This window comes from Ovis aries, chromosome 11 (assembly GCF_016772045.2).
Source record: "Ovis aries strain OAR_USU_Benz2616 breed Rambouillet chromosome 11, ARS-UI_Ramb_v3.0, whole genome shotgun sequence".
Classification (NCBI taxonomy): domain Eukaryota; kingdom Metazoa; phylum Chordata; class Mammalia; order Artiodactyla; family Bovidae; genus Ovis; species Ovis aries.
Window position 1 is genome coordinate 55,930,252 of NC_056064.1, and position 15,784 is coordinate 55,946,035.

A 15,784-nucleotide genomic window follows, 5' to 3' on the forward strand; every position below is an offset into this window, starting at 1 on the left:
GCAGTGTTTTACACACACTAGGGAAACCAAGAACTCAAGAGAAACCTGCCGTGAGTCCTTCTGTAAATTACAAACTGTTCTGTAACAAGTAATTACCCCCCCTGAGTTTGTCTTTTACGTTGGGAGTTTCATACGATGGGGCTGCTTAGAAGCCGAGTCTGCCGGCAGAGCCTGCGACCGGCTGTGGCCCACAGATGACTTTCCTCTTTCACTGCCCTTCTCTGGGCCTGGGGAACCGGGGTCAGGGAGAAGGGACGGGACACCAGACAAGCCAAACTGACAGCTTCCCACAGGCCCGGGGTATAAGCGGCCGGCGCCCAGGGCGAGTCCTGTTTGTAAGGACGCACTCGTTATTTTCCAGGTGACAGAGCGGGAGACGTCCTAACAGGGTCAGAGAGACACTGAAGCTGTCGTTGTCAGAAGGGGGTCTCGGGAGCTCGAACCGAGCTTCCTTCACCCAGCAGGACGGAAGGAAGGCCAGAGGGTCCCAGCTCACCCGGGGAGTAGCTTCTGAGGCTGGGGGAGGGGGCGGAGGGGATTGTCTTGTGATCCCGACTCCCGCCGCTTGGTGTTTTTACTGGGAGCTGGGAGCGGGCAGCACAGGGGAGTCAGCTCTGTCCTCTAAGCTGGTGGGTCAGGCATCAGCCATCACGGAGGCAGGATGCGGGGCGTGATGGATGGCGAGCTTAACGCCGGCGGACAGAACCCATGTCCCCGAGAGCCGCATTAAGAACAAAAACAAGCAGCTTCTCACTGCACTGGAGGAAGCTGGGGCCAAAGGACGCAGGGTGCCGGGGGTTGGGGAGGGGGGGGGGGGGGTCCCGCGGTGGTCTAGCGAGGGGCGCTACCCAGGTCTCCTCGGAAACATGAGGGCTGGTCTGGAGCAACGCTGGGCAGTGCTGGGCTGGCACTGGGCACAGGCACCAATGGGGGGTGACGGCTGTGGGCCCTGGGGGTGCCCTGGCAGGAGCTCCAGAGACAAGCCTTGGTGTAGGAATGAGTGGCAGTGTAATATGAATTTCACTTAGAAAGGGCGGGGGCTGGGATGGTGGAGGAAAGCACAACAAAACACGCGTGGCCACTCCCTGGATGAGCTGGAGCAGCAGCTCCCCAGGAAAAGGAAGGGAGGAAAATGCAGGCCCGCCCCTGTATTATTGATTTCCCTGAAAAAGAAGAGACAAGCTAATCCTTTAAAGTCAGTCATTTCAACCTGAGCGCTGGCCACTGTTTGAAGTTAGAATTTGCTCAACATCGGCGTCTGTCTGGGGAGTGCGTACACGCGGTTTTGGGGTGTGAGGCAGAAATGCTTTCTTCCTAGAGACCCAGGATCGTGGGCTGGAAGCACAGATTGGGCACTTGGGGAGCATTCCACACCCTGGGACACAAGTGTTCCTGGGGGCCCAGAGGAGCTGGCGGACGACCACAGACCCCCACCAAGTCACAGTGGGCCCGGCCTGGGGTTGGGGGAGCTACTCCACGGGCCGCACCTGCAGGGGATTGCCCAGCATGACTGGCAAAAGGGGAGGGACGTCCCCGGTGGTCCGGTGATTAAGAAACCACCCTGCAACGCGGGGGACACAGGCGTGACCCTTGGTCGGGCAACTAAGGCCCCAGGTGCCTCGGGGTGACAGCCCGCAGGCCACAACTAGAGAGTCCATGCGCTGCAGGAGGCAAAAGACCAGACGCAGCCACAAAAATGAAAACAAACCGACCTTCCTGGAGCCTCCAGAACGGGGTGAGGCGCGGACACTGGGAGAGGAAAAGGTAGGGAAAGGAGACGGCGTCCCTGGTAGCCTAGGCAGGTCCCCAAACAGTCCCCCTCCTACAGGGGAGGCGCCCAGATGTCCCAGACCCTGTGAGGCCCCGTCGGCAACCCCCTCCTTGCCCCAGGTGGCCAGGAACCTCGCCCGACTTGTTCCGGTTTGGTGCTGGGCCAAGTCCCCATCCATGGGACTCAGACAGGGTGATGTCCCCAAACAGGGGACTACTGGGCTGTTTACTGTGCTGAGGGCTCAACTCTGGATTTGTGGATGGAACCAACCCCTGACTGCCCCGTGGAGACGGCTCATCCTGCCAGCAGGGTGCTCGCCCTCTGGGGCCACGCCTCTGGTCTCGATGGCCCCTGCTTCCTTCCGGGCCCCCCACCCTGTGCATATCCGGGCACAGTGCTCACGCTGTCTCCATTGGAGTTGTGCTCTGGGGGTGCAGGCTGGTCTCCTGGGATGGTTCTCGAGAATCCCCAGGTCCCATGGAGTCACCGCGGCTGCTGAAACTTGTTGTCTCATTGTGACTTTCCCTCCTCCCTGGTCCTGGAGCCTCCAGGCCACCTCCTGCCCCAGAACCGGTGAGAATAAGCGTGTAAGCGATGGCAGCGGTGACCCACTTATAAGCAGATGCCATAGCCCCAGGGCACCGGGACTGCTGCTGAAATAACAGAGACAGAGGCTGTGGTAGGGCGGGGAGACGTCCTTGGGCAGATGTGCGGAGCGCCAGCTATTCGAGCCAACGGGAGAAGCCCTCCTGGCCGCCAAGGACTGAGGGGCCGCAGGAAGACGGCGGGATGCGCCAACACGGATCACTAAGCAGGCCCCGTCCTGGGCAGCCCCGCCCTGACCTCTGCAAACATTAGGCTCCAGGACTGGTCAGCGGGTCCCTTCGTATCTGCGCCCTCATCTCTGCCTGAGCTCAGGCCCAGAAGGACCTTCAGCACTAATCTAGAGTCCGAATCAGACTGACCTGCTCCTTCAGGAAGAAGAGTTCAGCAGGCAGAACCCCCCACCCCCCTGCAGACCCCAACACACACCCTGCTTCTTCAAGGGGTGTCTGGCGGGAGAGGCCCCTCTGTCTGGCAGAGGGTGTCTGGCGGGAGAGGCCCCTCTGTCTGGCAGAAGGTGGCTGCACCACCCTCCTGGGTCACCTGGACCCTCGAGGTGGATCTCCCAGCTCCTGCGTTCAAGGCAAGCCAGGGTGACCTTGTCCTGGTCCAAAGCGGCCTGCAAGGGGCCACCCGCCTGATGCTACCAGTTTGTGGCTGGGTCTCCAGCCAGGATGAGCTCCGCTCTGCCATCTGCGTGCCCAGTTCTGCCCGGCCTGGCCTGCTGGGCGGCTGGTACCCCAGCGGCATTGATCCACCTGTGAGCGGTGGAGGTCGCTCCTGCCGCCGGCGAGGAGCCCCCAGTGCTTGGGGAGTCCCACTGCCCCCCAGGACTGCCCTCTGACACTCTCAAGGGGCTGACGCTGATGGGGCCCAGGGCGTGGGGTGCGAGTGAGGCTGGACAGGACTGCAGGAACAAGGACAAGACAGCCAGGCAGTGCCCTTGACTTGAGGGGACAAGTGACACATGTCTGTCCTGCATTCAGGACGCGCGGGACAGTCTGATTCCTGGACGGGACTCATTTCCATATGACCCTGCCATTCACCAGTGGCCCCTGACTCCTCCTCACCGTGCAGGAGAATGAAATGCTCAATCCTGACTTTGTTCCCTACCCAAGACAGAGACACTGTGCAGAAAGAATCCCAGGATGCTCCCCAGCCTGCAGGCAAGGTTGCTGGTTTGAAAGCGCTGGGGCATCAACACTTTCCCATTTGATCCTTCAGAGGAGTGGGGTGGGGTGGGGTGGTAGGACTGGAGATGGGGCGGGGATCTGAGGATCAGATCTGGATGTTAATTCATGTGGGCTCTCTGGACGGGGCCCAGGCTACCACTGGCCCCAGCTATGGCATCTTGCTGGGATGCCTGGAGGGCACATGTGACTCGCGGGACCATCCTCAACTTTACAGAGCTCTGTGGCTACTCCAAGGAGGGAGGACACGGAGAAACTGACTCAGATCAGCTGCACTGGAATCACAGGATGTGGATGGAGCTCATGGGCCAAGGGAGGGCAGGAGGAATTTTCCGTTTGTTAAGGTCAAGGGCTTCAGGGAGGCCACTGGTGGCTGCGGGGAGAGGAAGCTCCCTTCTCACAAGCACTCACGATGCTATACACAGGCTGGCCTCTGAAGGCAGTTAATATCCTAAGTGTTCTTGTCCTGCGTGTGCATCTCAGCAGCATTCCCGGGGAGGCACAGAAAAGATGATTTCCAAGGACTTTCTAAAAGCTAAATCGTAAAGTAGAAGCCAGATTATACTGGCCTGGAAAAGACAAGAAGTGGCTCTCAGAGATCCTTTGAAACAGGCAGGCTGGGCAGGAGCACGGTTTACCTGAGACAAGGAAGTGACTGTCTGGAGTGGGAAAGGGGCCTTAAACCCACCTGCTGTCTTGCCCAACATGGCAGCAAAACAGCTGGTAGAAAGAATTGCCATGGGGGCGGGGGCTGCTTCCCTGGTGATTCAGTGGCTAAGACTCCGCGCTTCCAATGCAGGCGGCCTGGGTTCGATCCCTGGTCAGGGAGCTAGATCCCACCTGCCGCAACTAAGAGTTCACGTGATGTTTACTAAAAAGAACCCGCACGCTGCAACTGAGACCCAGTGCAGCCAAATAAATATTTAAGAGAAGAAAGAAAGAGCTGTGGTGGGAATCTCTAGCCTGGAAGGACAATCTTCCAAACATGAATGACTGCGGCGGCGGGCGGGAAGGTGAGGGAAGAGAACGCCCCTCGTCTCCCGCGACCTAAGGGCCCACCTGATGGAGCAAGGACACAGGGGTGAGCCCCTCAGGCCAGACTTGGGAGGGAAGGCGCCATTAGCACAGAGCGCCCAGGACCGAGGAAGGAAGCCCAGGTCGGCCGACCCCGTCCTTCAGTCACTGGGCCTCTTCTGACGCACTAACAGGGGGCGCTGGCATGGGGACGGAGCCCCCAGTGTTTAGGGTCAGGAGGCTCGGTGCTGCGGAGGCTGCGGACCCCGGGGGCCACGTGCGAAGTTGTAAAATAACTTCTGAGACGGCGCCGAAGTCCGCCTGCTTGGAGTTTCTCCAAACCAGGCAGAAGAGCGAGTCTGAACTGAAAACCTGAGCTAACAGAAACCCCTAGCAGCAGCGGCCGGGGGAGGTGGGAGGGTGTCAACAGCCCGCAGTGGAAGGGCTCTGGGCTCTGGTTCTGCTCGCTCCACCACCACTGCCCCACCTCCCCCGTCCTGTGTTGTGTGGCTTGTGGGGGCCTGGTGGCAATTAGCGTCATGAGTTATAAGCGTAATATCTGGGAGATGAAGGCAGTAATTAATGCCTGTCTGCTTTCCTGAAGGGTTCCTTCTGTTCGCCCAGAGAGTTATTGAGATTCAGGAAGGGAGGCTTCCATCATGTGGCAGGTTTACAGGACTAAGAGGAGGAACAACTTAATAAGGCAATAATGATGGTGCTAAATAATTCACCGGGCCCGTGGCAGCAGCCGGCACTCCCTGCGCGCCACGTCTGTTTTGCAGATGGGCGGGGGATGTGCTGGACAGACCCTGCACAGCCTTCAGCGGCCCTACCGGGGAAGGACCCACCTGAGGGGCTCCCCCGCTGACCCTCAGTCTTGGACCTGCCCCCAGGTCTGTGCTGAGCCTCTCGGGCCCTTTCCTCAACCCCCTCCTTCTGCAATGTCGGTCAGAGATCCAGATGGGTCCTCGTACTCACCAACGCTTTTGCTAATTCTATCAATCACAGTTTGTTGAGATGCTAAGAGGCTAGTGGGACTCCAGTCTTCTGGGGGTCCTGCGGAGTCCTCTGCCTGCCCCCAAGGGTGGGGAGTGGTGGGGGAGTGCGGCTGGGAAAACCTGCCGCCCAGGTCCCACTGGACCTCAGGTGAGATACAGTTCTCCGAGAAGACAGACTCCTGGCTGGAGCTGACCATCAAGACTGTTCCAGAAACGGAGGAAAATGAGTGTCTCCCGGGGCTGGACCACAGGACTACCCTGGGGGCAGGTCTAGAGGGTGGGGCTAGGAAGGCAGAACCAGTCCCAGGCGGTGAACGGAATTCAGAGCTGAACAGCACAGCCTCGGAGCTGCGGAACGGCTGGAGGATGCGGACAATTAAGAGGCGGGCCCCCTGCCTCTCTCGCGGCTCTGCCCCGTGCTCCCCGTCAGCCAGGCGGCCACGTGTCGAGCTGTGTGTCACCTAATGCCCCTAAATCTGTGTCAGGGCTGAGGAGCACCAAGAGGAATCGGAGAGTCTTAACACACGCTGCACACGCGAGAGGGAACCATTTCTGAGTCCCGCCTGCAAACCAGGCAGAGACAGATACCCGAGACTCATGGGTCACTCAGCTCCACCCCTCTCCAACCCCCAACCTCTCCACAACAGCACAAAACAATCAAGACGGAGCCTGGAGATTCATCCTCCCTTGTCTACAGAGAGCAGGGGAGACGGAGAGCGAGCGGGGCTGATCCCTCCTCACGCGGGAAGCTGCCCATAATCTGGGTCTCCATGAGACAGCTCAGTCCCACCTGCCCAGCCAGGAATCTGCCCTGGAATCCACTCACGTGCTCGTGGGGTTGGGAGGGTGGAAGGTCAAAACAGGAAAAGCTTCCAGAAAAGCAACCCGGGGCCTCTTAACGGGGCTTCGCTAAGCGTGCCCTGAAACCCTGAGCTAAGTTTATGAGAGTTCATCACCCTGGAGCTGGCACCGACCTGAATGCCAGCTCCAGACCACATACGACAGAGGCCTGGTGGCCTGGACTCCCTGAGGCTGGCACTATAGTGACATGATCCACCTTCCGACCAGGACCAAGAGCCCGGGAACCAGCCAGGGTGTGGAGCTGTGTCGACGCTCCTCTCTGGGGAGAGCTCCAGCCGAGAGTGAAGGCGACTCACAGGCCCGGGTCCCGCCCGGCTGGCCACTCACCAGGTAGATGCGGTAGGCGTCCATGCGGCGCAGGGGCCCCCAGCACGGGTCCGTGTCATTGTACTTGGTGTCGGACTCCACGCTGCACGAGTCATTGCCTAGGGCGCTGCTGATGAAGAGAACGGTGGCTCAGTGTGGGCCTCCCTGCTTGGCCGGAAGCCGACAGAACCTGCCTCTGTCAGTTGCGGGCAATCGTGGAACCTCGATGCCCTGCCCCGCACTGCGGCTTTGGGTCCCACGATCTGACCCTGCAGGCTTTCCTGTTTCTGGGGGCAGGCACCGTCCACTAATTACACTGCACCGTTTCTCGGCCACTCGGGAGCCCCCGGTGGGAACCCCAGACCCCTTCCTAGAGAGGCCGGGGAGCGACAGTGGTGAGGAATGTGTCTCCGCAGGCCAGGACACATGGCTGGCCAGGGCACGTGCAGAGAAGGGCCTCGGACACCAACCAGCTGGGGATGCTGATGGAGTCGCTCAGTGCTGGGCTTCCGCCAGAGAAAACACGGTCCCGACCACCTGAGGGAGCCCACCTGGCTGCAGCTGGTGGGGCGGGGACACTCACCAGGTCACCTGCATGAGGGAGAAGGGCACGGCTGCGGCGTAGATGGCCAGGTCCCCGTACAGGTAGACGATGATGCAGAAGTAGAACAGGTTGACCCCCACTGGAAGCAACAGAGCTGTAGGTCAGGGAGCCAGCCTCCCGCCTGCTTTTCTCACGACGGTGGCTTGCTCTCCGAGCGGAGTGGGGAAGGCCTTCCCCGAGCCCTGCCTCTCATTCCGGCTGCCTACACCGTGATGCTGACGGGAGACGCATCTGCTCGTGGCTGTCACATGAGAGTGGGGGCTGGGCCAGGCTGGATCAGAGAGGTTCTGAACCCAGACCGGCTGCAGAGTGAGCGTGGGGCCTGCACTGGCCGCGGAGGACCTGGAGGCGTCTGCGCTCGGGATAGGCTGCCCAGCGAGGGCGGGCAGGGACGAGGGGGGATGGCCCGAGGCAGGGGCCTGAACCCCAGGGCAGGCCTGGGCCGGGGATCTTTTGCAGCCACATGCTGCCAGAGGGACTGAAAAGCAAGAAGGTAACAGGGAGCGGCCCAGCTCAGGGAGCTGAGAGCCGCTCAGTCATGTCTGACTCTTTGCGACCCCACGGACTATACAGTCCATGGGATTCTCCAGGCTGGAATACTGGAGTGGGTAGCTTTCCCTTCTCCAGGGGACCTTCCCAAGCCAGGGACTGAACCCAGGTCTCCTGCATTGCAGGCGGATTCTTTACCAGCTGAGCCACCAGGGAAGCCTGGAAGCTGAAAACAAGAGAGTGAAAAGCCCTGGATTCCCAAACACTGAGTGTTTCATAAATGTGGCCCATCACCAAGCACCCAAGGGCGAGGCTGGCCTGGTGTGCTCGGTGCGGGGAGCAGCTCACGTTCCTTCTTACTAGAATCACCTGCGGGGAGGATGCTGACGAGGAGGGTCCCTCTCTCCCAAGGAGGGGCCTGGACTAGGACCCGGGAGCTTGGCTCTGGTCGTAATCTTGCCAGCCTCATTTCCTGACCCTGGCAAGTCCCTGACCGTCTCTAATCCTGTCCAGTGAGAAGAATTCAGCCCGCGCTAAATTCCACACGTGATTCCGGCTATAAAGACCCAGTGTAAAAGTGCCTTAAAAGAGCATCCGGGCCCTACAATCTCAGGGTCATGGCCCCAGACAGCCAGCCTCAAACTCCTTTTCAAACTGATGGCTTGTTTTCGGTGTCACTGATCTCAAGCTGCTGGTGTCGCTGAGAACAGAAAGAAAAATGAAGTGGCAGTTCGCTTCTAATCCTGGTGGCTCCAAAGAGCCTCTGGGTCCCCAGGGGTGGTGGGAGGGGAAAGTCAGGGACAAGTTCCTCCTGGGCTATTTGAGATTGGCTCTGCTCCTAGGAGTCTAGGGGGAAACGACTCAGAAGATACTATTCTTGGAAGAACCCTGGAGGGTTTCAGAGAGCGCCGATGGCCAAGCTCGGCGGTCCCTGGGGGGGTCACCGCCGCTCACCCCTGGGCTCTGAGTCCGGCTCCCCCTCAAGTCCTGTGGGCGGCGGGGGTCACTGCCCCTCCTTGCTCCCAGCCTTTCCTCTGCCCGCAGTGCACTCATGTCAGCTGTTTATAAACTGCCACTGGCCCTCCCTGATCAATAAATTTCATTACGAGACACAAAGTGGGAGGATCAGTGCACTTCCTTGAGGACCGCAGTGACCAGGCTTGGCATTTCTAATTACAGGACTGAGTCTGGACCCCCAGGGAGCCTTGTATGGAGGGTGGCAGCCCTTCCAAAGGTAATGGGCTGATCGGTGAATTAGGATTGAGTTGAGCAGTGATTCCAGTTTGGGGAGGGGGGCGGCGACTGTGAGCCCCACCTCCTGCTGGGGACATTTGGCGAAGTCTGAGGACATTTTTGATTGTCAGGATTGGGCAAGAGCTACTGACCACTAGTGGGGACAAGTCAAGGGTGCTACTCAACGGCCTACAACACGCAGGGCAGGCCACACAGTGAAGGAGGGTCCAGCCACACGGCAACAGAGCCGAGCTTGAGAAACCCCGGAGCAGACGAGGGGAGGGTGTCCTCTATGTCTGAGCTGCTCTCGAATGAGTATGTTCATTTTCCATCAGTGTCGGGTAACCTAGAAGTCTAGACTGTGGGGCACTCATACACAACAACATAAAAAAACCCGAAACTGCAAGTTCCTAGAATTCTTATAAAGAAATCAGAGTGGACTGTAAAACACGAAGGTTAGGAAGGAGGTTTAAGAGGTGTATGCCCTCGCCTCGATGTGCGTTCTGTTTCAGAAGCTTGCGTTTGGCGGGAGGCCGTGCAGTGGCAGTCTCTTATAACGAGACAGGGAGAGAGAAATGGGACGAAAGAAGAGCACAGAAGGCCCAGACACAGCCAGTCTCGGTCTGATGAGTTCTGAGAGTTCTCTCTGAGGCTGGTCCGGTGGGGAAGGGCAGAGGCAGGCTCTGGGGTGACCTCGATCACCATCTCCCGTCCCATCCCACCATGGTGATAAGTGGATGCTTGATGTCCTAAGAAACAGCCAAGGAGATTCTAGTTTCCACAGTCTCCGCTGTGGCTCCAGCTCAGTGCAGCCACATTCAAGACCGGAAAGAGCCAGTGGAGACGCTCCCCTCTGCACACAGGGGGGCTTGGATGAAGGGGCAGAAAAATCTCCCAAGATAACTGCAAGGTCAAGCACTTCCTGAGATGTGTCCGACTCTCTGCGAAGGTTCGGGCATTACAAAAACTAAACCCTTTAACAGATCATCTCCCAGAAGAACAAGATTTGGAATGGAGGCCTAAGATGTTGCCGGAACAACCAACACGGACGGCAGCATCTGAGCTGGCCGCTGTCCTTGCGATCCCACTAGGCAGCAGGTGGAGCACGCCAGGAGGTCACGACCAGCCCTGCAGAGTCCAGACAGCGGCCCTGAGCACGGGCTCCTGGCGCCCTCTGCCGGCCACTGTGAAGACACCCTCCCCACACAGCCACACACCACCCTGCCATCACTGGAGTGGGGTGCTCTGGGCTGTCCTAGACACAACAGTCCAGAAGAAAAGAGACAAGGCAGAGGCAATTAAGAAAACGGAAGAGAACCACCCGCCGCCTCCACTGGAAAGCTGTTTGGGACCCAGCCTCTGTGAGCCATAGTTGGTAGTGAAAGTGAAAGGCGCTCAGTCGTGTCCGACTCTTTGTGACCCCATGGACTATACAGTTCATGGAATTCTCCAGGCCAGAATACTGGAGTGGATAGCCTTTCCTTTCTCCAGGGGATCTTCCCAACCCAGGGATCGAACCCAGGTCTCCCATATTGCAGGTGGATTCTTTACCAGCTGAGCCACAAGGGAAGCCCCATAGTTGCTGAGTTGTTGTTTTTTAGTATCTGACTCTTTGCGACCCCGTGGACTATAGCCCACCAGGCTCCACTGTCCATGGGATTCTCCAAGCAAGAATGCTGGAGTGGGTTGCCATTTCCGTCTCCGGGGGATCTTCCCAACCCAGGGATTGAACTCATGTTTCCTGCATTGTCAGGCGGATCCTTTACCACTGGCTGCTTTTTTATTCCCGATACACTGAACAGGGAGGGAACCAAGAGAACACCCTGAAGGGGTTCAGGCCTCCCAGCAAGGTGGTTTCGCAGGCCAAGAATCTGTTCCTCCCTCTCCCGTGCCCTGTCACCAGGCAAGGTGGAACCCCCAACCCGGGTACCCCGGCCCGCGGGAAGGCACCAGCTTTCCCTGCCCACTCCCCACGTGGAGAAAGCACCCCCACCTTTATTGAAGAACATGGAGGCCATCTGTCCCAGCTCTACCCGGTCTGTGATCTCGAAAAGGTTCGATCCGCGTCTCTCTGTGGAGCCAAGAGCAAAGAGGGGGTGTAATTTTTTCCCACGAGGACAAGCTTCTCGGAGGGGTGCTGGGTTCGCTGAATCCTCCAGAATAATGAAATCCCAAGGGGCTCAAACGCTTAAGAAAACTTTTCCTTGTGCTTCCTGCTTGAAACATTTTTAAAAACGCCCGTAGAGGAGGCTCCCTGGTGGTCAGGACTCTGAGCTTCCATCACAGGGGTCCTGGGTTTGATCCCTGGTCGGGAAACGAAGATCCCACGTGCCTCCAAGAGCAGCCAAAAAATAAATAAATAAAGGAAAAGAGAAAATGTCTACAGAAAGGGAGCCAGGGATGCTCACTGTGGGGTGAGTGGGAAGGCGGGGGTGCCTCCCTGGCTCAGCTGGGCTCTGGGTGTGTGTCTGTCCGGTGGGACAGGAAGGAGGGAAGTTAGACTTGACATAGACTCGGGCTTCCAGGGGCCGAGGTCAAGGGCCCTCCCCAGGCTGCAGACAACAGTTGGCGGCAGATCCAGCAGGGGGGAGCCTGACCCAGCTCCAGGGCTGCGGCTCTGCTGTATGCTCCCTGCTGCCTTCCTGGCATCAGCCCTCAGGTGGGAAGCGCTCTCAGAGGGTCTCTGCAGAGAGAACCCCCGCCCCTGCCCTGAGCCCTCTCCATGAGGAAGGGGAACCCCGTGGACCAGAGGGGAGCACGGCCCAGCCCGGAACCCCAAGACTTACGCACAGACAGGATGGGCCGCTTCTCCGCCCGCTCGTAGCTGTCCTGGGCGAGAACGTCGCTGTCGGAGGCTGAGGAGGAGTCGTCGTCTTCCTCCTCCTGGGAGGGGGCGGGATGCGGAGGGTAAGGAAGACAGGAAAGGAAAGGGGACACCCAAGGGAGAGCCTGCTTGCTCGTTCTCTCTTCCTAGAAGGCATCTGAGCAGGGAGCTTTCCATACTTCCGGGCTCTCCCATCAGAGGGTCAGAGGCGCTCAGAGGGAGAGGCGCATCATGGGTCCTGGGATGAAGGTTCCCAGGTCAGAGGGAGGAGGGAGCAAGGAGGGGATGCTCAGGGAGCACTGAGGGAGGAGGGAGCAAGAAGGGGATGATCGGAGAGCACTGGGGAGGAGGGTGCAAGAAGGGGATGACGGGGAGCACTGGGGAGGAGGGTGCAAGGAGGGGATGACCGGAGAGCATCGGGGGAGGAGGAAGCCACGAGGGGATGACCGGAGAGCATCGGGGGAGGAGGGAGCAAGGAGGGGATGGCGGAGAGCACCGGGGGAGGAGGGAGCAAGGAGGGGATGGCGGAGAGCACGGGGGGAGGAGGGAGCAAGGAGGGGATGGCGGAGAGCACGGGGGGAGGAGGGAGCAAGGAGGGGATGGCGGAGAGCACCGGGGGAGGAGGGAGCAAGGAGGGGATGGCGGAGAGCACCGGGGAGGAGGGAGCAAGGAGGGGATGGCGGAGAGCACCGGGGGAGGAGGGAGCAAGGAGGGGATGGTGGAGAGCACTGGGGAGGAGGGAGCAAGGAGGGGATGGCGGAGAGCACGGGGGGAGGAGGGAGCAAGGAGGGGATGGCGGAGAGCACCGGGAGAGGAGAGAGCAAGGAGGGGATGACCGGAGAGCATCGGGGGAGGAGGGAGCAAGGAGGGGATGGCGGAGAGCACCGGGGGAGGAGGGAGCAAGGAGGGGATGGCGGAGAGCACGGGGGAGGAGGGAGCAAGGAGGGATGGCGGAGAGCACTGGGGAGGAGGGAGCAAGGAGGGGATGGCGGAGAGCACCGGGGGAGGAGGGAGCAAGGAGGGGATGGTGGAGAGCACCGGGGAGGAGGGAGCAAGGAGGGGATGGCGGAGAGCACCGGGGGAGGAGGGAGCAAGGAGGGGATGGTGGAGAGCACTGGGGAGGAGGGAGCAAGGAGGGGATGACGGAGAGCACGGGGGGAGGAGGGAGCAAGGAGGGGATGGCGGAGAGCACCGGGAGAGGAGGGAGCAAGGAGGGGATGACCGGAGAGCATCGGGGGAGGAGGGAGCAAGGAGGGGATGGCGGAGAGCACCGGGGGAGGAGGGAGCAAGGAGGGGATGGCGGAGAGCACCGGGGGAGGAGGGAGCAAGGAGGGGATGGCGGAGAGCATCAGGGGAGGAGGAAGCCACGAGGGGATGACCGGAGAGCATCGGGGGAGGAGGGAGCAAGGAGGGGATGGCGGAGAGCACCGGGGGAGGAGGGAGCAAGGAGGGGATGGCGGAGAGCACGGGGGAGGAGGGAGCAAGGAGGGGATGGCGGAGAGCACTGGGGAGGAGGGAGCAAGGAGGGATGGCGGAGAGCACCGGGGAGGAGGGAGCAAGGAGGGGATGGCGGAGAGCACCGGGGGAGGAGGGAGCAAGGAGGGGATGGCAGAGAGCACCGGGGAGGAGGGAGCAAGGAGGGGATGGTGGAGAGCACTGGGGGAGGAGGGAGCAAGGAGGGGATGGCGGAGAGCACGGGGGAGGAGGGAGCAAGGAGGGGATGGCGGAGAGCACCGGGAGAGGAGGGAGCAAGGAGGGGATGACCGGAGAGCATCGGGGGAGGAGGGAGCAAGGAGGGGATGGCGGAGAGCACCGGGGGAGGAGGGAGCAAGGAGGGGATGGCGGAGAGCACGGGGGGAGGAGGGAGCAAGGAGGGGATGGTGGAGAGCACTGGGGGAGGAGGGAGCAAGGAGGGGATGGCGGAGAGCACCGGGGGAGGAGGGAGCAAGGAGGGGATGGTGGAGAGCACCGGGGAGGAGGGAGCAAGGAGGGGATGGCGGAGAGCACCGGGGGAGGAGGGAGCAAGGAGGGGATGGTGGAGAGCACTGGGGAGGAGGGAGCAAGGAGGGGATGACGGAGAGCACGGGGGGAGGAGGGAGCAAGGAGGGGATGGCGGAGAGCACCGGGAGAGGAGGGAGCAAGGAGGGGATGACCGGAGAGCATCGGGGGAGGAGGGAGCAAGGAGGGGATGGCGGAGAGCACCGGGGAGGAGGGAGCAAGGAGGGGATGGCGGAGAGCACCGGGGAGGAGGGAGCAAGGAGGGGATGGCGGAGAGCACCGGGGGGAGGAGGGAGCAAGGAGGGGATGGCGGAGAGCACCGGGGGAGGAGGGAGCAAGGAGGGGATGGCGGAGAGCACCGGGGGAGGAGGGAGCAAGGAGGGGATGGCGGAGAGCACCGGGGGAGGAGGGAGCAAGGAGGGGATGGCGGAGAGCACCGGGGGAGGAGGGAGCAAGGAGGGGATGGCGGAGAGCACGGGGGGAGGAGGGAGCAAGGAGGGGATGGCGGAGAGCACTGGGGGAGGAGGGAGCAAGGAGGGGATGGCGGAGAGCACCGGGGGAGGAGGGAGCAAGGAGGGGATGGCAGAGAGCACTGGGGGAGGAGGGAGCCTGAGTGGATGCTTGGAGAGCACCGGGGGAGGAGGGAGCAAGGAGGGGATGGCGGAGAGCACTGGGGGAGGAGGGCGCAACAGCAGAGGCTGTGCATATTCTGGAAGCTGACATGGCTGCGAACTTCAGCTCCTCACTAATGCCCAGAGAAGTCCAGGTTCTGGAGAAGGAAATGGCAACCCCCACCAGAATTCTTGCCTAGAGAATTCCTTGGCCAGAGGAGCCTGGTGGGCTACAGTCCATGGGGTCGCAGAGTCGGACACGACTGACTGAGTAACTTTCTTTAACGTTTCCGGGTTCCGGAGCTGCCCACGGTCAGGAGGGGGTGCGGGGAGAGGCCTGGCCCGCTCTCTGCACTCAGCGGCCCCATGACGGAGCCCAGGGTGGCCCACACACCTGGAGGGTTTCCATCCTCTTCCAGCGGAGCTGAGCATTGGCCGCCCCCATGGCCTCCACCACGAAGGTAGTCGTCACGAAGCTGCAGGGAAAGGCCACTGGTTAATCGCCAAAGGCATGGAGGAGGTTGGAGGAGGCACAAGATAAAAGGAAAAGCCACTGAAAACCGGACCCGACCAACCAGCCAGCCCAAAGCATTCTCTCTGCTGAGGAAGGTACCCCAAGTCCTGGGATGGGTCTGACCCCGTACGAAGGTGTGTGTGCCTCCACGGTGCCTCATGGGCTCGCCCTGATGTCTGTTTATATTTAGAACATATTCTCAGTGCACAAGAGACCAGGGTGTGAATCAAGCTGATGGAAGGAGAGAGTGTGACCTTGGGGGAGAGGTGACTCGGGGCCTGTTGGGAGCAGAGGTGGGAGAGATGGGGGGCAGAGAGACAGCAGATGAGGCTCTATACTGGGAGGAGGAAGCCGGTCCACAAGGGGGCCGCCCGGGGCTTCAGGGAAGGGCAGTGGGCAGCTTTCACGTCTCCTCGCTGGGCAAGCGGTCAACCCCCACTTACACATGCTGATGAACGGAGCACGGGTGTGGAAAACTGAAAAGGGTGCTTGGCCCTGGAATCACCCTCCCCTTTTTACTTCTTGGTGGGGGGTAGGGGGTACTTTTACTTTCCTAATAATCTGGCTAATATTAAAATAATTATTTTAATGTTCGCTATTAAAGTAAATGAAAGAATACAATAAATCAACATATTTAATTAATAAGTTAAAACATATTAACAGATGAAAATGTGTTAATATTTTAATAGCCTAATAATCTGGCCCGAATCAAAACGGAGATTGGGAGGTAGCATCAGACCTTTGTGAGACGTCAGACTAGAGTGAAGA

General features: G+C 60.1%; 1 protein-coding gene and 1 pseudogene across 5 annotated transcripts in view; both read right to left on the reverse strand.

Annotated features, from left to right (window-relative positions):
• TMEM104 (transmembrane protein 104) overlaps positions 1-15,784 on the reverse strand; it is a 56,285-nt gene that overhangs the window by 27,425 nt on the left and 13,076 nt on the right. For 3 of the 5 annotated variants that reach the window (XM_060395018.1, XM_027974042.1, XM_042256405.2), the window contains exons 4-8: positions 14,897-14,978; positions 11,856-11,952; positions 11,063-11,140; positions 7,327-7,426; positions 6,765-6,873 (exon numbers count right to left, since the gene is read on the reverse strand). In XM_060395018.1, the coding sequence (XP_060251001.1) occupies positions 6,765-6,873; positions 7,327-7,426; positions 11,063-11,140; positions 11,856-11,952; positions 14,897-14,978 (466 nt within the window). The remainder of the gene's footprint in view (positions 1-6,764; positions 6,874-7,326; positions 7,427-11,062; positions 11,141-11,855; positions 11,953-14,896; positions 14,979-15,784) is intronic. The other 2 variants (XM_027974043.2, XM_042256406.2) reach the window with 1 other exon arrangement.
• Positions 807-6,802, reverse strand: LOC121820661 (uncharacterized; annotated as a pseudogene).